The 17,831-nt window shown below is 41.4% G+C and overlaps 1 protein-coding gene across 7 annotated transcripts in view; it reads left to right on the top strand.

The window, feature by feature from the left end:
• LOC124622517 (chromatin modification-related protein eaf-1-like) overlaps positions 1 to 17,831 on the top strand; it is a 294,631-nt gene that overhangs the window by 192,014 nt on the left and 84,786 nt on the right. For 5 of the 7 annotated variants that reach the window (XR_006980637.1, XM_047148240.1, XM_047148239.1 and 2 more), the window contains one exon: positions 11,382 to 11,775. Coding sequence is in view for 6 of the 7 variants with exons in the window: in XM_047148240.1 (XP_047004196.1) it covers positions 11,382 to 11,775 (394 nt within the window). In the remaining variant the exon portion in view is untranslated. The remainder of the gene's footprint in view (positions 1 to 11,381; positions 11,776 to 17,831) is intronic. The other 2 variants (XM_047148242.1, XM_047148244.1) reach the window with 1 other exon arrangement.

The following is a 17,831-nucleotide window of genomic DNA, read 5'->3' as shown; positions in this document are numbered from 1 at the left end:
TGTTTGAGTATAAGTGGCCATACACAGCCCTTAGAATTCATCGTCTTACAAGAGTATAGTCATGACGTCATTCTCAGATGGAACTTTTTGCAATTCTCAGGCAATTATAGATTGTGGTCGCTCGAAAATTATGCTAGACGAGATGAGATACTGTGGACACGAAGATGAGCACCCGAGTGTGTGGAGACTGTGTGCGCTGGATGAAGTGATTATTTCTGCAGTCGGCGCTAGAAAGGTAACTGTCACGTGTCATGCCATGCATCAACCCATGGATCTTGTAGTGGAATTTAAGAGAAGCATACCATGGAAGATTAACTTGGTCATCCCAGCCTTTGTCGCCTTGTTTAAGGACGGATTCAGTGAATTGTGGGTAGTTAACTGTCACCGAGAACCACAGATCCTTCCAAGACGCATGTGCATATCAAATGCTGAGCCATTAAGTGAAGAACAGCTGAGTATCATAGAAACTTCCCACGCCGAGTCTGTGGGCAAAATTAGCACTACCACTACGAGACAAGGTCTTCTAGCTTGACCATCACGAGATCTCACTAAGGAGCAACAGAAGAAGCTACTTGCCATTCTTCAAGAATTCTCTGAATGCTTCAGTCCACAGGTGAAGAGCAAAGTAGACAAATTGACGGTGAAGCATCGGATTAGCACTGGAGACCGCCAACCAATAAGCCAGAGAGCATACCATGTGTCAGCAATGGAACGTCGAATAATTCACGATGAGGTGGAGAGAATGATGAAAAATGACATCATTCAGCCTTCGCATAGCCCATGCTCGTCACCTGTGGTCCTCGTCAGGAAGAAGAATGGCAGTTGGTGCTTTTGTGTTGATTACAGGAAGCTTAATAAGGTAACTAAAAAGGACATTTACCCTCTTCCACAAATTGACAATACACTAGATTGTCTGAAGGGGGCTAAGTTTTTATCAACCATGGACATGTACTCAGGATACTGACTGATCGAAGTAGATGAGGCTGATCATGAGAAAACTGCATTCATCACCCCTGAGGGCCTGTATGAGTTTGAGGTAATGGCGTTTGGTTTGTGTAATGCACCAGCAACTTTTGAACTGATGATGGATAATCTTATACATTACCTGAAGTGGACGATGTGTGTCTGTTATTTAGAAGACATTATAGTGTTCTCAGAGACATTTGATGAACAGATAAAAAGACTGAGGGCCGTTCTCAAGTGTCTCCAACAAGGCGGACTGAAACTTAATCCAAGAAAGTGTCTCTTTGAAGCAAATGAAATCAAAATACTTGGACACCTTGTGTCAAACGAAGGTGTGCGGACAGACCCAGAAAAGGTGAGATCTGTAAAGGAATTTCATATTCCTAAAAGTATTAGAGATTTGAGAAGCTTCTTCGGATTACTTTCTTATTACCGTCATTTTATCAAAGACTTTTGTATCAAAGCCAGGCCACTGCAAGAGTTGTTAAAAGCTGATGCTAAATTTATCTGGGGTGATGCTCAACAAAATTCTTTCTATGTGCTGCGAAAAGCTCTGACGACTGACCCTATATTTGGTCTGTATGATGAGAGAGCACCTACAGAGCTACACGCAGATGCCAGTGGGTATGGGATCAGTGTTGTTCTGGTGCAAATTTTGGATGGAAAAGAGAAGGTTATAGCCTATGCTTCTAGGACACTTACAAAAGCTGAGAGAAACTACTGAACTACAGAAAGAGAATGTCTAGCTGTGATCTGGGCCATGTGCAAATTTCGACAGTATCTCTATGGAAGGCCTTCACAGTTGTTACAGACCATCATTCACTTTGTTGGCTGACAGGTCTTAAGGATCCAACAGGACGACTAGCCAGGTGGGCACTACGTCTTCGAGAGTATGACATTACCATGCGTACAGAAGTGGAAGAAAACACCAAGATGCCGACTGTCTCTCAAGAAACCCTGTGCAAGACCATCAAGACTTTGATGAAGATAGTGAGAACTGCACTCCAGGATCTCTCTGCTAAGCAGGAGGAGGACACCAAGATATCTCAAATTATGCTTGCCTTAAATTGGTCAGAGGACATGAAAAGACAGTTTAAGGTAGTTAATGGATTACTTTGCAAGAAAAACTTTGATCCATTTGGAAAGAGCTGGCTACCAGTGATTCCTAAACACATGCACTTAGATGTTCTCCAGTAATTCCATGAGACACCCGAGGACAGACATTTAGAATTTATGAAGACATGCGATAGAATCCGCAAGAGATTTTTCTGGCCGGGTCTATTTAGGAGTGTCCATCACTATGTGTTGCACTGTCAAGAGTGCCAGAGGAGAAAGGCAGGTCCTCAGAAACCACCTGGCCAACTCATACCAATTGCACCAGCCGAAACGTCTTTCCAGCGAGTTGGGATTGACCTATCATGAAAGACATTGTATTAAAACACGGTGCCCCAAGGTCGCTAAATTCCGAATTGAGTGAAAGTTTTTCAATTGAATCTTATGACAGAGATAAACCGTTGGTGCAACATTACTCATCACATGAAAACTGTCTACCATCCGCAAACTAACGGACTTACTGAACACCTTAATAAGACATTGGGCGACATGCTATCAATGTTCGTCAATGTTGAGCACAGCAACTGGGATGAGGTGCTACCTTTCGTGACGTTTGCCTACAACACCACCAAACAAGACACCAGCGGATTTACGCCATTTTTCCTGGTGCTTGGGCATGAAGCGCTACAATCATGGACACTGTGTTTCCGTTACATCCTGATGATGTGGACGATAACTACATCGGCCAGGTGTTAACCAGAGCTGAGGAAGCTCAGCAGTTAGCTCGACTCCACACGCTGCAGGCTCAAGAAAACGATTGCTGGAGGTATGATGCAAGCCACCGCCCTGTTGTCTACCAGCTTGGTGACCTCGTCTGGATCTTCACTCCTGTTTGGAAGATTAGTGGCTCTGAGAAGCTCCTCAGGCGCTGCTTTCGACCTTATAAGGTTGTAAGACAGTTGTCTGATGCTACTTATGTAGTCGAAGATTTCAGCCCCTACACTAGACTACGAAAGACCAGAGATTGTGGCTGGTTACTGTGCCCCCACTGAGAGAATCTCTACTCTCGTAGACCAACACCTTCAACCTATTACCCGGAACCTATCCTCCTATATAAAAGATACCAACCATTTCCGCGACCGACTCTCCACAGTTCCTTTCCCTTTACCACACGGTGCCCTGCTCGTCACTATTGATGCCACCTCCCTGTACACTAACATTCCTAATGCCCGTGGCCTTACTGCTATCGAACACTACCTTTCCAGACGCCCTATGGATTCCAAGCCGACAAGCTCCTTCCTAGTTTCCGTGACCAACTATACCCTCACCCGCAATTACTTCCCCTTTGAAGGCATTACCTACAAACAAATCCGCAATACGGCTATGGGCACCCGCATGGCACCATCCTATGCTAACCTATTCATGGGCCATCTAGAGGAATCCTTCCTAAAAACCCAGAATCCTAAACTCGTCACCTGGTTCAGATTCACTGATGACATCTTTGCTATCTGGATTGAAGGTGAGGACACCTTATTCACATTCCTCCAGAACCTCAACAACTTCTCCCCCATTTGCTTCACATGGTCCTACTCAACCCAACATGCCACCTTTCTAGATGTTGACCTCCACCTCAGAGATGGCTACATCAGTACCTCAGTCCATATCAAACCTACTAACCACTAGCAATACCTCCAATTTGACAGCTGCCACCCGTTTCATACCAATAAGTCCCTTCAGTACAGCCTAGCCACCCGTGGTCATTGCATCTGCAGTGACAAGCAGTCCCTCTCTAAATATACCGAGGGTCTCACTGAAGCCTTCACTGACCGTAACTATCCTCCCATCCTTGTACAAAAACAAATCTCCCGTGCCTTATCTCCCACCACCTCCCAAAGTCCCACAGTCCGGCCACAGAGGAGCATTCCCCTTGTAACTCAGTACCACCTGGGACTGGAGCAACTGAATTACATTCTCTGCCAGGGTTTCGATTACCTCTCATCGTGCCCTGAAATGGGAAATGTCCTACTCACTATCCTTCCCACCCCTCCTACCGTGGTATTCCGCCGTCCACCAAACCTACACAATATACTTGTCCATCCATACACAACCCCTGCTCCCAATCCTTTACGTCATGGCTCATACTCCTGTATTAGACCTAGATGCAAGACCTGTCCCATACATCCTCCTACCACCACCTACTCCAGTCCGGTCACTAACATCACCTATACCATCAAAGGCAGGGCTACCTGTGAAACCAGTCATGTGATTTACAAGCTAAGCTGCAGCCACTGTGCTGCATTTTATGTAGGCACGACAACCAACAAGCTGTCTGTCCACATGAATGGCCACCGACAAACTGTGGCTAAAAAACAAGTGGACCACCCTGTAGCTGAACACATTGCGAAACATGATAACCCTCATCTCAATGACTGCTTCACAGCCTGTGCCATATGGATCCTTCCCACCAACACCAGCTCCTGAATTGCACAGGTGGGAACTTTCCCTGTAATACATCCTACATTCCCGTAACCCTCCTGGCCTCAACCTTGGTTAGTCACTGTCCTCACCCATCCAGCCCCTTCCCTGTTCCCATTCCAGAACTACACAGCCATCACTTCACCACCACACGCAGTCTTTTAATTTCTTTTTATTTTTATTTCTATGGTTTCTGCTACCCACCCCTCCCCCTTCCGCACCTTCTCTCCTACCCTCCGTCTAAACTGCAACACTTTACTGTCTGCCACTCCCACCATACTATCCCTCCCCCTCCCCCACCCCGTCCCAGCGTCCTCCTTACCCCCAGCCAGTCGCCACTCCCATCATGCACTGGTGCTGCTGCTGGCAGTGTAGTTTCAGCTCTCTGAGACTGCAGACGTGTGTGCAAGTCGCACTTTGTGTGTGTGTGTGTGTGTGTGTGTGTGTACTGCTGACAAAGGCCTTAATGGCCGAAAGCTAAGATTGTGTGAATCTTTTTATTGTGCCTATCGCGGCTCAGCATCTCCGCTATGTGGTGAGTAGCAACTTTCCTTCTTTCGTATTGTTACATTCCGTCCTGGACTTTCCATTGGTTGAATTTATTGCAAGATTTGTTGTGCCAGTTGGCGCTGAAATAGCTTTCATCAGTTGTTGCTATCATTATGGGACAAGTGAATAAAATGTGATACTATAATAAAGTTAAGCCAATATCATTTTGGGACAAGAGATTCATGCCATTTTTGGCTTTAAACTGGTACACTGAGATGAACAGAACTGCTGTTTTGTGGAAAAATTCAGTCACCTTTCTGCTACAGAATGAGTTATCAGTTTTTTTTTTAGCAAATGCAGAAAAAAAAAAAAATGTTAACAGGAGCGTCCAGCTCAAGCAAGAATGGGCATTTCTTATGTGCACTGTTACTCAATATTATCAGGCGTTTTTTTATGTGCACTGTTGTGCGCTAATATCAGTACCTTCAAATAGCAAATTTGGTTAATGATATGATTGATGTGGTTGAACGACCTCTGAAAACACTGTTACCCTGAAATACCACAACAACAACAACAAAAATTATGATTAAAAATAATGAGCTGCTTTTGGGCATGGTGGCAAAGTCATTTTCCATTGGCTGTATTGTTGTTTCATTTTGTGGCTGTAACTGTAGCACCAAGATTTTTCACCAATAATGATCTTGGAAAACAAATTGTTGGACAGTTCGAAACTTGTTATTTTAAAGGCTAGCATGTTGTCACACAAGTCTTTATTTGATGGCCAGTCAGCACTTGAGGCTGAAATTTGGTAGGTACACAAAACTTTCTTGAGCAGTGACAGAGCAGTACTATACTTGAAAGGATTTGATCAACACATCATTATTGAGAAAAACATGTACTACACAAGCTCCACTTACGGCAGCATTATTTTGGGTATTCCTTTGTATAACCTTCCACCAAGAATTGGAAGTCATTGATGAAAACCACAGCCTCTGCTTTTGAGTGGTATGTCCATATTAGTTTCTTTATATGTGGTTACAGAGTAAAATGCTGTGTTGGCATGTGAATTACTGAAACGAATGGTGTACATTGAAAACAGCACTTTTGTCAGGTATTTCCTTTACTAATATGTTCATTTGCATGCCTTATAATACATGTGTAGGAGTAGAAGCAATATGAACATTGATTAACTGCAAATAAGGCATAAACAAGAAAAGCTTGTGATTTCATAGTGTTGTACAAATTTTACAACAGTGATACAACTTGTGAAAAATATATAAAATTGGTTTGATTCTGTGATGTAACATTTCTGCTGACATAGAGCTTGCATTCTTAACAATTTATAAAGATTAGATACAGCAGCTATGAAACCTGCCTTGTTAGAATATTTGTAAGAACTTCAAATGTAATAATGGTTAAGCAGTGCCCAAAATAGTAAAACCACTCCATTTTGTAAATAAGAGTGTGTTGCTCTCAAGTAATAATAGCAGATAGCTGCGTGGGTCGTTGGTATTTGGAATATTTACACTTGAATACTGGATGCAAAACTTAAATGTTTGCAATGGTAACTTTATGTAGAGGCAGTGAACACATGAAAGTTTCCATGATGCAGTAGATAAATTCAGTGGGTGAAGGTAGATCGACACTGTTCTGTTTTACACTAGCTGAGTACGTGACATTGCTTAGGTATGTACTTATTCCAATTCTATTAGCCCGTCTCCTCCTTTCACTCTGTCTGTCTATCTCTTGTGCCCTCCTCTCTGTCTATCTGTTCCGTCCTCTCTGCCCATCTCTCTCAGTCCACCTTCAACACTCCACTCTCTCTGTGTCCTCGTGCTCCTTCCTCTCTTTGTGTCCTCCTCTCTCTGTGTCTTCCTCCTCTCTCTGTGACCTCCTGCTCGTCTCTCTCTGTGTTCTCCTGCTCGTCTCTCTCTGTGTTCTCCTGCTCGTCTCTCTCTGTCCACCTGTCCCTCTCTCTGTCCATTTGCGTCTCCGCACTCTCTCTGTCCATCCGCTCCTAGTCTAAGCGTCAAAACTCCAAGCAAACCTCCATCAAGGATATGTGTGAAGAGGATACAACAATGGTTGAATAGAAAGATAGCAGACTGGGTGAGAAAGAAATAGACAGTGGCATTTGGAGAGGGGGAGTATGAGACAGAGACAAAAGGCAGTGGGACAGAGAGACAATGAAAGTGGCAGAGGAGGAAAGAGTGATAGGGAAAAGTGAGAGAAAGAGGTGAATACAGTGACGGTGGGGAGAGACAGACAGGAGAAAGTGCCAATGGGAGGAAAAGGTGACACGTGTTGACAGGGGCAGCGAGAGGGAGATGCTGTGTACGAAAGCTTCAATATAAAGAGATTATGTGTAAACACATGTAGAATGTTGTGTGTTAAAAGAGCGCGAATATGTTTGCAAGCCGAAATTTTTGGCAATTAAGGCAGAATGAGGATTGGGACAGCCAATTCCCTGATTCTCCCACTTTTTTGTCAGTCTTTTAAGGGGGAGTGTATTCACCTTTTTTATGCTCAGACCCAGACAGGAGCATTTGTCAGCTGGTGCAAATATATAGAGTCAGAACCAATATTCTAATTAATATTTCACTCTTCAAAATGAAATCCAACATTGTCTCCCAAAAATAAAATTAAAAAAGAATGAAAAATAAATAAAAAGTTAATGCACATGGAAGCAGTGTAACGTTAGCAGCCATATAATTTTGTGTTGAATCATATATACTTATTGTGCTACCTGCAAGCAAACTATGTGCCAAAAAATGTCTTCAAGCATGCTGATAAATTTTAAAACATTGTAGACTGAGCTCTCGTAGTTCATCATTGTATTGAGAAACTTAACCTAGATTTGAAAATGCCATAGAATAAATGTCACACATTATTGGAAGATAATGCTGAATATGTGCGAATATGTACCAGGTAATGCCAATGACGTCTTGTACAAGATAGCGTAGGATAGCAGTTTGGTCTTTTGTGCCTGACTGAGCTTTAGTGTGCAATATTTCATCGATTAATTGTTTTACCCTTTTAACAACACATCATACATGTACTGTTAGTTTGTTTTGTCTCGTTTTTAGAAATATTATTGTACTAGTGACCTGTCACTGCTTTGCATGGGTAGCATTAAAGCATTTAAGGCCAGGTTAATTCCCCAGCGTGATGGTTGTTCTGTTCGTGGGTCAATGTGTAGAGTAATGATCGAAAATCAGAGAACAACAGTAGGTAACTGAATATATAAATTAAGATTTAAGCAGCATGTGCCAATTGCCGGTGTTTAGCTGCACCGAAAGGTATGAGCTAACAATGAAAGCCATACTTTGAAGGCCCTGTGTCTCCATGCGGCTCATTTCTCACCAAGGTGGTCACACCTGTCCACTATGAGTGTCAAAATCACTACAGTAGTTCTTGAGTATAGCCTTCACAGACAGACAGAAAAAGTTGGGGACTGAAATTTATCATAGCTCAGCCAATTAGCTCCAAATATTTGTAAATTATGAATCAATATATGTACAGTGATTAAAAAAGAAATGCAGCACCAGGGAGTTGTGCGACATAAACAAAGTTGGAAGGTGTGTTTCTACATCTGAAAATGACTGTTCAAATTTCGTGCCCGTCGCATGGGAGTGGCACTAATAGTGCCAGTTTGATGGTGCAAATCAGTTTTGGTTGAAATGTCCATTGTAATGGTCATTGGCATTAGTTACCTTTGAGATTAGACATGGTGAGTTGATGTCAGTCAAGAATGCCTTTAAGGTGACAAAGATGCTGTTATTAACACCTCACTGAGTTCGAACAAGCTTGTATAATACAGCTTCAAGAAGCTGGGTGTTCTTTCTGTGATATTACAGGCAGACTTGGCAAGAATGTAGCCACTGTACGCGATTGCTGGCAGCGGTGGTTATGGGAATGTACAGTACCAAGGAGATCAAGCCCCTGATGGTCATGTGGCATTACCAGAGGGAAGACCATTGTGTTTGGTGTATGGCTCTGGCACATCATACTGCATCTGCAGGGGCAATTTGAGAAGCAGTTGACTTCACAATGACACAGCAAACTGTTACAAATCAATTATTTCAAGGACAGCTCTGAGCCAGATGCCATGTAGCATGCATTCCACTGTCCCAAAACTATTGCCATCTACAACTTCAGTGGTGTCAAGCGAGAGTAGGGTGAAAGACTGTTGTGTTTTCCGATGAAAGCTGGTTCTGCCTCGGTGCCATTGGAAGCCTTGTGTTGCTTAGGAGGAGGCTAGTTGAGGGCCTACAACCAACCTGTCTATGTGCTACAAACATTGGACCTGCACGTGCAGTTATGGTCTGGGCTATGATTTCGTATGACAGGAGGAGCACTCTTGTGGTTACACCATGCACCCTGAATGCAAATTTATCAGTCAGTCAGGTGGTTCGAGCTGTTTTGCTGCCATTCGTGAACAGCATTCCAGGGGGTGTTTTCCAGCAGGATAACACTTGCCCAAACATTGCTGTTGAAACCCAACTTGCTTTATAGAGTGACGTCATATTACCTTGGCCCGTCTTCAATCGAGCACACGTTGTACATTATCAGACAACAACTCCAGTGTCATCCTCAAGCAGCAGTAACCATCACTGTATTGACTGACCGAGCGCTATTGATTGACCGAGCGCAGCAGGCATGAAATTCTATACCACATACTGACGTCCAGTGTCTGTACAACACAATGATGCATACATGCATGTTTGCATTCAACATTCTGGTGGCTATACCAGTTATTAAAATACCAAATTGTTCACGTTTGCAATGGCTTATCTTGTGTTTACATTAACCTGTGATCTTGCAATGTTAATCACTTAAATATATTACCTAGACAGATGCATTCCCGAAATTTCATTACTCTACATAAATTACTTGTGATTCTCTCTCTCTCTCTCTCTCTCTCTCTCTCTCTCTCTCTCTGTCTCTCTCACTAATCAAAATCCCTACAGTAGTTCCTGAGATTTGCCTTCAAATATAGGCAGAAAAACCTGGTGGGGGTCCTTAATTTATAACATCTATAGAAGGAGAATATATTTATAGATTCTGATTAAAATAATATTGTGTGGCTCAATGTCCTAGTACAAGTCTTTCAGTGGGATGTCACTTCAATGACTTGCATCTCCCTAGCCAGATATTCAACCAGGAAAATGTGATCTAGAGTTTAATGTGAAATCTGAACCACATTTCACTTCTGATGACCACGTCATTGAGAGGTGAATGGTAAGTTAAAAGAGTGAAAAATCCTTCGTGCGACTGGATCCCATGTCCCTTCGGCTTTCGGGCACACGTTTTACCAACTCTGCTCAAGCTTCGCAGCTGTCTGGAGTTGTTGTGGCTGAACTGCTAGATGGCAGTGTCACAGTTTTCACAGTAATTGCTGTCTTGAATTCATCATAGCTCAACGATTTTCTATGGAATATTTATAAATGATATACATGAATCTTCCTCGTGAATCAGTGTATCTATTATTGATATCTGGATCCGAATCTCTAAAACATTTCCTGAAATTAACTGCATGTATAGACAAAAGCAAGCATTGAAATTCAGTTTATGTATCTGGAGATTGTTGGTTTCATTCTGTCCTCCAACTTGTATGAGGTTTTAACTTTGCTTTTGTATCTAATGACACTAGTACAGCAGTTGCAGCAAATAGTCTGTAGACTGAAAATGGTCGATAAATAAGTATTACTTTAGCAGCAGCTAACGCTGGCCTTTGCAAGATTACATTCTTTTAATTTATGAAAGTTGTGTAGCACAATCAGCAGTAAAAAGGAAGCAGCTATTAAGTGCTAGGATGAAAACAGAACCAGGTATAAGCTCAATACCCAGTTTTTCATTATGGAAAATGGGGTGCAGTTGCACAGAATGCATACAGCTCAGTTGTTGTTGTTGTTAAGCACCCAAATCTGAGAGCAGCAGTCGTGGCATGTCCACAGAGAAAAATATTTTAATAAATGGGCATATTAGCAGTTTTTGCATGTGTAAAGGAGTGAATATATGTGTATAAATGAGGTTGGGTAGGTTGAGTGCTTAAATGGAGATTTTATGGTACAATTATTCAAGCTTTGAAATATTTTAATCATATTTCTTGTGAACATTTTAATAAGTGCGCAAATAACTATAATGTTGGGTACTCTAAACCCACAATAATCATAATCATCATCAACAACAACAATGAACAACAACAACAACAGCAGCATTAATTTTTTAGTTAGATATCATACGTGTGCCTTCACTAGTAGTCAGTGAAGGGGACACATTCCTGTTTTATGTCTTCAATTTACAGCTTGAAAAAATATATTTTCTTTAATAAATTCAGACCCTGTTATCTCCTGCACATCTAACCATGTGTGCTCTCATTTCTTTTGTTTCTTGCACAGGCCATTCTTCAACAGCATCATCAGATGCAGCAGCAGCAGCAGCATCATCAGCAGCTCCAGCAGCCACCTCTCCAGGACCAGCAGGAAGCAGCACTCCAGCATGTGCCACCTCAGCAGATGTCCATTCATCTGCAGCAGCCGGTTTGTAACTCTCTTCAACCTGTTATGCAGGCCGTGCTGCAACAGCAGCTCCATCATCAACAGCAGCAGCAGCAGCAACAGCAACAACACCAACAACAGCAGCAACAGCAGCAGCAGCAACAACCATCACAGCAGCATCAGTTGTTGCAGCAGCCCCCGCAGGTTCTGCTTCAGCCTCCACCAGGCCAACCCCAAGGGCTTGTGGCACAGAATGGACAAGTTCTGATGCTGCCCCAACAGCAACATCTGCAAGGTCAGAAAAAAGTGCCTGTGTAGTAATTTGATGTTGAAGTTTGTATTAATCAATATCTTTAAGTTTTGCTTTATACTTTTTTTTTTTCAAATTATTTGAAGTTATGCTTTTGTTATGTTGTTACTTCACTTACGGACTCTTTCACTGTTCACAGCTAAAAACTCTTAAATTCTAAACCCCTTCCATCCTCCATGAAACCACAAACCCAAAGACCCAAGAACATGTAGTTGCTCTTAAGAATTTTTTCTATCATTTGACCTCTGTAGGTGATTTGTACGTGTGAAAAATGCCAAACGGCACTATGGTACGGAGTTCACGTTAAAACAATAGGTCCCCCTCTTATTAGCTAGGTGAGTTTGTTCAAATGTCAGAGGAAGAAAGGACATAACACTATCTGTAAGACTCTGGCCGATAACACACTGGGGTATTCAAACCTCTCGTCAAGCTGAAGACAGCTTCACTATTACCTAGCCTAGTGCGTTAGTGAAGAACCACTCTCTCTTTAATGATCAGGGCATTACAACGTGGTGTGGACTTCATGAGGCGCTGAAAGCTTTGAGAAGTCTCCCTGAACCATGACTGCTCATCTAACATACACTACTTGCAAAGACTGATTGGAGACAAGTCCAAGGCACACACATTTTGCTTAGTGGCATCCAGTATACACCAAATATTATTTACACTAGGTTTTCCTGAGCGGATGCGACATATAAGCATGCGTTTGTATAGTGTGGTTCTCTGACAGTTTTGACACAATTTGGCAATGATGAGACAGTGAATATCTTTCCTGAAGATACACAAAGCCTGTGGGTTGTTGCAGATTAACAAATGGATGTACATAATTTTGCAGTAGGTTTATGAACCTGACAGTGGTGTTAGATGACAGCAGCTTTGTCAGCGGCACCATTTCATATCACAACACCCCTCAAACAGTGATATCTCCAGAACTGCCCTTAAAATCTCCTAGTGACTCACTTTTTTGATTGCTGTCACATCTTGTCTCTGAGATAGTTTTCCTTATTTTTAATTTTCTTACTGCCATTCAGTTTTATAATATATTATGTACTGAACATAGAGACTCAAAAAAATCACCCTCAACCTACATGGACACCCCTTCACTTTGATGGTAGTTGTTGTAGTACATGGGAAGAAGCAGATAATTTTTTAGAATATTTTCTGGAGACTGGTTTTCAAGAACTTGTGGACATTTTGAATACAAAAACCGTTTAACATCGTGTGGATCTACAACGAAGTGCTGAAATGCACATTGTGCTTAATTGTATCATTTGATTTGCTTAGTTTATACACATATCTCAAGAATATTGTGATATGATTATCTTTCACTGCTCCTATGTACATTGTTGTCATTTGTAACTGTTGTGTATATCTGTAGCTATATGGAAGTGGCCAGCTTGTATGCTAGCTACAGACTCTCCACAAGGCAATATTTCTAAATCAAAATCACAAGGCAATACACAAGAAACAGTTAGTAATCATTTATTGTAATAAGATGCATCAACATATACTCAGATTTGGCTTTCAGAGAAGACGTGGGACTGATTTAAAGTTCTTCACTAAGCTAACCTAACACAGTAGATGATTTCTAACTAATATAATTGAAGTTTGGTACAGACTACAGTTCAGAGAATTGAAACTGAGCCTCTGAATAGGTAAACATTTTGACTATCACTTTGACAAATGATCATCTCTCGGCAGAAACTGTCGAACGACTAGAAGTAGTTGTCACAGTAGATAACTTGTCGGCAATTGTAGAACTGAAGAACTGCTGAGTGATACTTCCAGAAACTGGTGATAATTGGCCAAATGTCTGCGTGCAGTTGATTAAATCATGTGCTCAGCATATGAATGTCATCCTTTGAACTATTTTGTGGATGCATCAGATAGTTCTGGTTTACAGTGCTCTTTGTGGTGACAGACATAACTATTGGGGAATTAATGGCCTATTTGATTGTCTTGTGCAAAAGCACAAAACAGTTCCTGGTATGAGTGCCATCTAGAAGGCAACTGACCATACTATTTGTGTCACTCCGTTGTTTTGCCTGGTGCTGCTGACAAAGACACAGCAAAAGATATACATAAAGCACATGAATTTATTAGAGTACAACAATGTTTTTCTATTCTTCTGTAAATTAAGCTGTGTGTGACATTTTTGGGGTGAGACTTAGTGTAGGTGTGGTCATAAAATGGTAAGTGGATCCTTCTGTCGCCCACCAGACTCATCTCCTGATGTAAGTGAAAACATTAGAGAAAACAGCAGTTCACTTGTGTAACCAAAAACCTTAGAGAACATCTCGGTTCACTTTTACTTAAGTTACCCAACCATACTATAATCATCAGTGGAGATTTTAATCATCCAACAATCAATTAGGAAAATTACAGTTTTGTCATTTGTGTGCGGGACAAGACATCCTGTGAAACATTACTAAATGTCTTCTCGGTAAACCACTTAGAACATGTAGTTTTGAACCCCACTCATGATGGAAAGATACTGAAGCACCAAAGAAACTAGTATAGGCATGCATATTCAGAGACATGTTAACAGGCAGAATACGTACTGCAGTCGACAACACCTATATAAGACAAGTGTCTGGTGCAGTTGTTAGATTGGTTAATGCTGCTACAATGGCAGATTATCAAGATTTAAGTGAGTCTGAATGTGGTGGTATAGCCGGCACATGAGTGATGGCACACATCTCTGAGGTAGTGATGAAGTGAAGATTTTCTCATATGACCATTTCACAAGTGTACCGTGAATGCCAGGAATGCGGTAAAACATCAAATCTCTGACATGGTTGCGAACGGAAAAAGATCCTGCAAGAACGGGATCAAAGACAACTGAAGACAGCTGTGCCATCAGTAAGTGTCAGCATGCAAATCATTCAATGAAACATCGTTGATATGGGCTTTCGGAGCCTAACGCGTACTCGTGTACTGCACAACACGAAGCTTTACGCCATGCCAGGGCCTGTCAATGATGACATTGGACTGTTCATGACTGGAAACAAGTTGCCTCGTCGTATGAGTCTTGTTTCAAATTGTATCGAGTGGATGGACGTATATGGTTAAGGAGACGGGTAAGGAGACAACCTCATGAATCCATGGACCTTAAATGCAAGCAGGAGTGTTCAAGATGGTGGTGGCTCTGTAATGGTGTGGAACGTGTGCAGTTTGAGTTATATGGGACCCGTGATATGTGTAGGTACAACTCCAATAGGTGACACTTTTAGATTCATCCTGTCTGAACACCTGCATTGTTCATTCTGACAGACTTGGGCAATTCCAACAGGACAATGTGACACCCCACATGTCCAGAATTGCCACAGAGTGACTCCAGGAACACATGTCTGAGTTTTAAACATTTCCACTGGCTACCAAACTTCCCAGACACGAACATTATTGAGCATATCTGAGATGCCTTGCAACACGCTGTTCAGAAGAGATCTTTCACCCTTTGTACTCTTATGGATTTATGGACAGCCCTGCTGGATTCATGGTGTCGGTTCCCTCCAGCACTACTTCAGATATTAGTCAAGTCCTTTCCACGTCGTCTTGCGGCACTTCGGCGTGCTCGCGGGAGCCCTACATGATATTAGGCAGGTGTACCAGTTTCTTTGGCTCTTCAGTGTATATTGGATGTAATGGCAAGAAATAGACTGACCTCTTTGAGTATGTCCACATCAAAACTGCTATCAGTGACCATGACACGGTGTGGCAACAGTGATTACCAAAATACAAAGGGCAACTAAAATAAGTGGAAAGACACATGCGTTCAGGAGTAACCACCTCATTACACTCTGGATTTCTATAATCTGTCATGAAAGAATAATTTGCTATGATTGGGGTTGTTAGGGACGATACTGAAACTGAAGGAGGTATGAATTCTAAGGTGTTTTTTTATTTTAATTTTTAAAAAATTTTTGTAATTGAGCAACAGTTTTTTGTTGTGTCTGACTGAGTTTCCATTTCTACTCTTAAATGTAGTCTTTCAGTGACTGTACTAGCTTGTCTATGAGTGGCTCGTAGCAATAGTCGCAGGTTTTTATCTTAGGTTCTAGCCAGAGTTGACCACAACTCCTGATGAAATGTGCTCCCATCACCTGAAAATACAGTCAGATGAAAATAATGTTGATTTTTGTGTCTGCGGGTGATTTAACAGTATCGAATTGATGGGTAGGAAGATGACAAGGCAGGTTGACAGGGAAATGTAATCATGGAGTTTAGCAATGAAGTTTAATTATTTCAGTATACCAAGAAACTACATGTAGGTTGAAGCATAATTAACCCTTTCCACTCCAATTTCGAGTGGCTTTCAACAATGTGAATTTTGTTCTCCGCTCCAATGTCGAGCCTCATTTGACACATTTTTCGCAGCTCTCACATGCTTAATTCTCGATTCTGACACTACTAGGCATCAGTGGTGCTTAGTGCTGCCATGTAGGGGAACCTGTGTTAACTCGTTGTCAAACTGTTGCAGTTGTGTTGAAAGGAATCTTATAAGTATTATGTTCAAGTTCATACTTGTGCATTGTCTTGATTCATCATTTTCAGTTCTTTTTGAGGAAGAGATTTTACAGCTTTTAGAGGAATCCCTGACAATGATACTATGAGCGGTTTTGATGAGGAGGATGGTTCATTTCAAAACAATCCTAGTAAAGATGACGATGAAAACAGTGAAAATGTGCATTTTTCAAGTAATTCAGCAGGAGATGTGTGGCAAATGTGGAGCGAAAATGACTGACTTTACAGATTTTTCTTTTGATGATTCAGAGTATGGTTTTATCACTGAAACTGGAAATTTTCCATCGTCACCAGTTGGTTTCTTTCAGTTAATTTTTATAGACAACCTATTTCAACTGGTAGCAGACCAAATGAGCAGGTATGCTACAGCAAGAATATGTGAAGTGACACCACTTCCACAACATTCTGTTTGGTGGGACTGGAGAAATGTTACCAAGGAAGAAATGAAATGCTTCCATGGTGTGCTGCTGAATATGGCATTACAGAAGTGTAAGAACTTGCAGGACTTTTAAAAGAGAATGGTTACAATCATTCGACTTCTTTTCAGACTGTTTTGCTAACAGACAATTTATGCAAATTTTCTGGGTACTTCATGTTTCTAATCCAAAGAGTGCTACACTTGTCATCACTCAGGTTCAGTCAAGTCTTAAGTAAAGTGGGAAATGTATTGGATTACTTGTCTCGCAAGTTTCTTGAAATTTGTCATCCACATAGGTATTTAGCTGCTGATGAATCTACAGAACATTCAAGAGTCGTATTTTATTCAAAATGTACAATCCCCTAAACCAAACAAAATGGGGGCTCAGAGTAATACAACAACAGAGTCATTGATTCATATAGACTTGAATTTTTCCAAAAGAATAGTTCTTCAGTTGCGGGCTAATATCAGAAATGCTATAGGTCAATTAGGGTATCATTTGTACACTGACCATTTTTATACAGGTGTTGCGTTAACTGATGAACTGTTGAAATAGAATGTGCATCTCACAGGAACGATCCAGGCCAATTGCAAAAACCTTTCAGCTGCAAATAAGAAAGGAGTTCTTCGTAGACGAAGAAGCATAGAGTAAAATGCCTCCGCAATGACAAAATGCTGGTTCTGGGATGGCAAGATAAACAAACTGTTATCACACTTTCTACAAAAGCAAATATCTCTGTGTCACTTATAGAAAAGAGAAACAGAAAGGGGAGGGAAGAAATAATGAAATCAAATGTGATTATTGATTATACTTTGAAGATGGACGGAACTGATCGATCTGATGACCATTTTATTTCCATTTATGATTTTTTAAAGAAAAGTCTAAGTGATGGTGAAAACTGCATTTCTGGTGGGTGGAGGTAGGACTTGTAAACAGCTATTTGCTATACAAGAATCACTGCGAGAAAAACAACTTATAAAAAAAACTATCTCACAAAGTATTCTGTAAAAGTGTTATAAGAGACTTGGTTGGTGAAGAAAGAAATCCAGGGCAGAAACGGGTCGTCGTTTAACTTCCGATGACGAGAAACACTTGAAT

Source organism: Schistocerca americana, chromosome 7 (assembly GCF_021461395.2).
Source record: "Schistocerca americana isolate TAMUIC-IGC-003095 chromosome 7, iqSchAmer2.1, whole genome shotgun sequence".
Taxonomy (NCBI): domain Eukaryota; kingdom Metazoa; phylum Arthropoda; class Insecta; order Orthoptera; family Acrididae; genus Schistocerca; species Schistocerca americana.
This window is presented reverse-complemented; position numbering and strand designations above follow the sequence as displayed.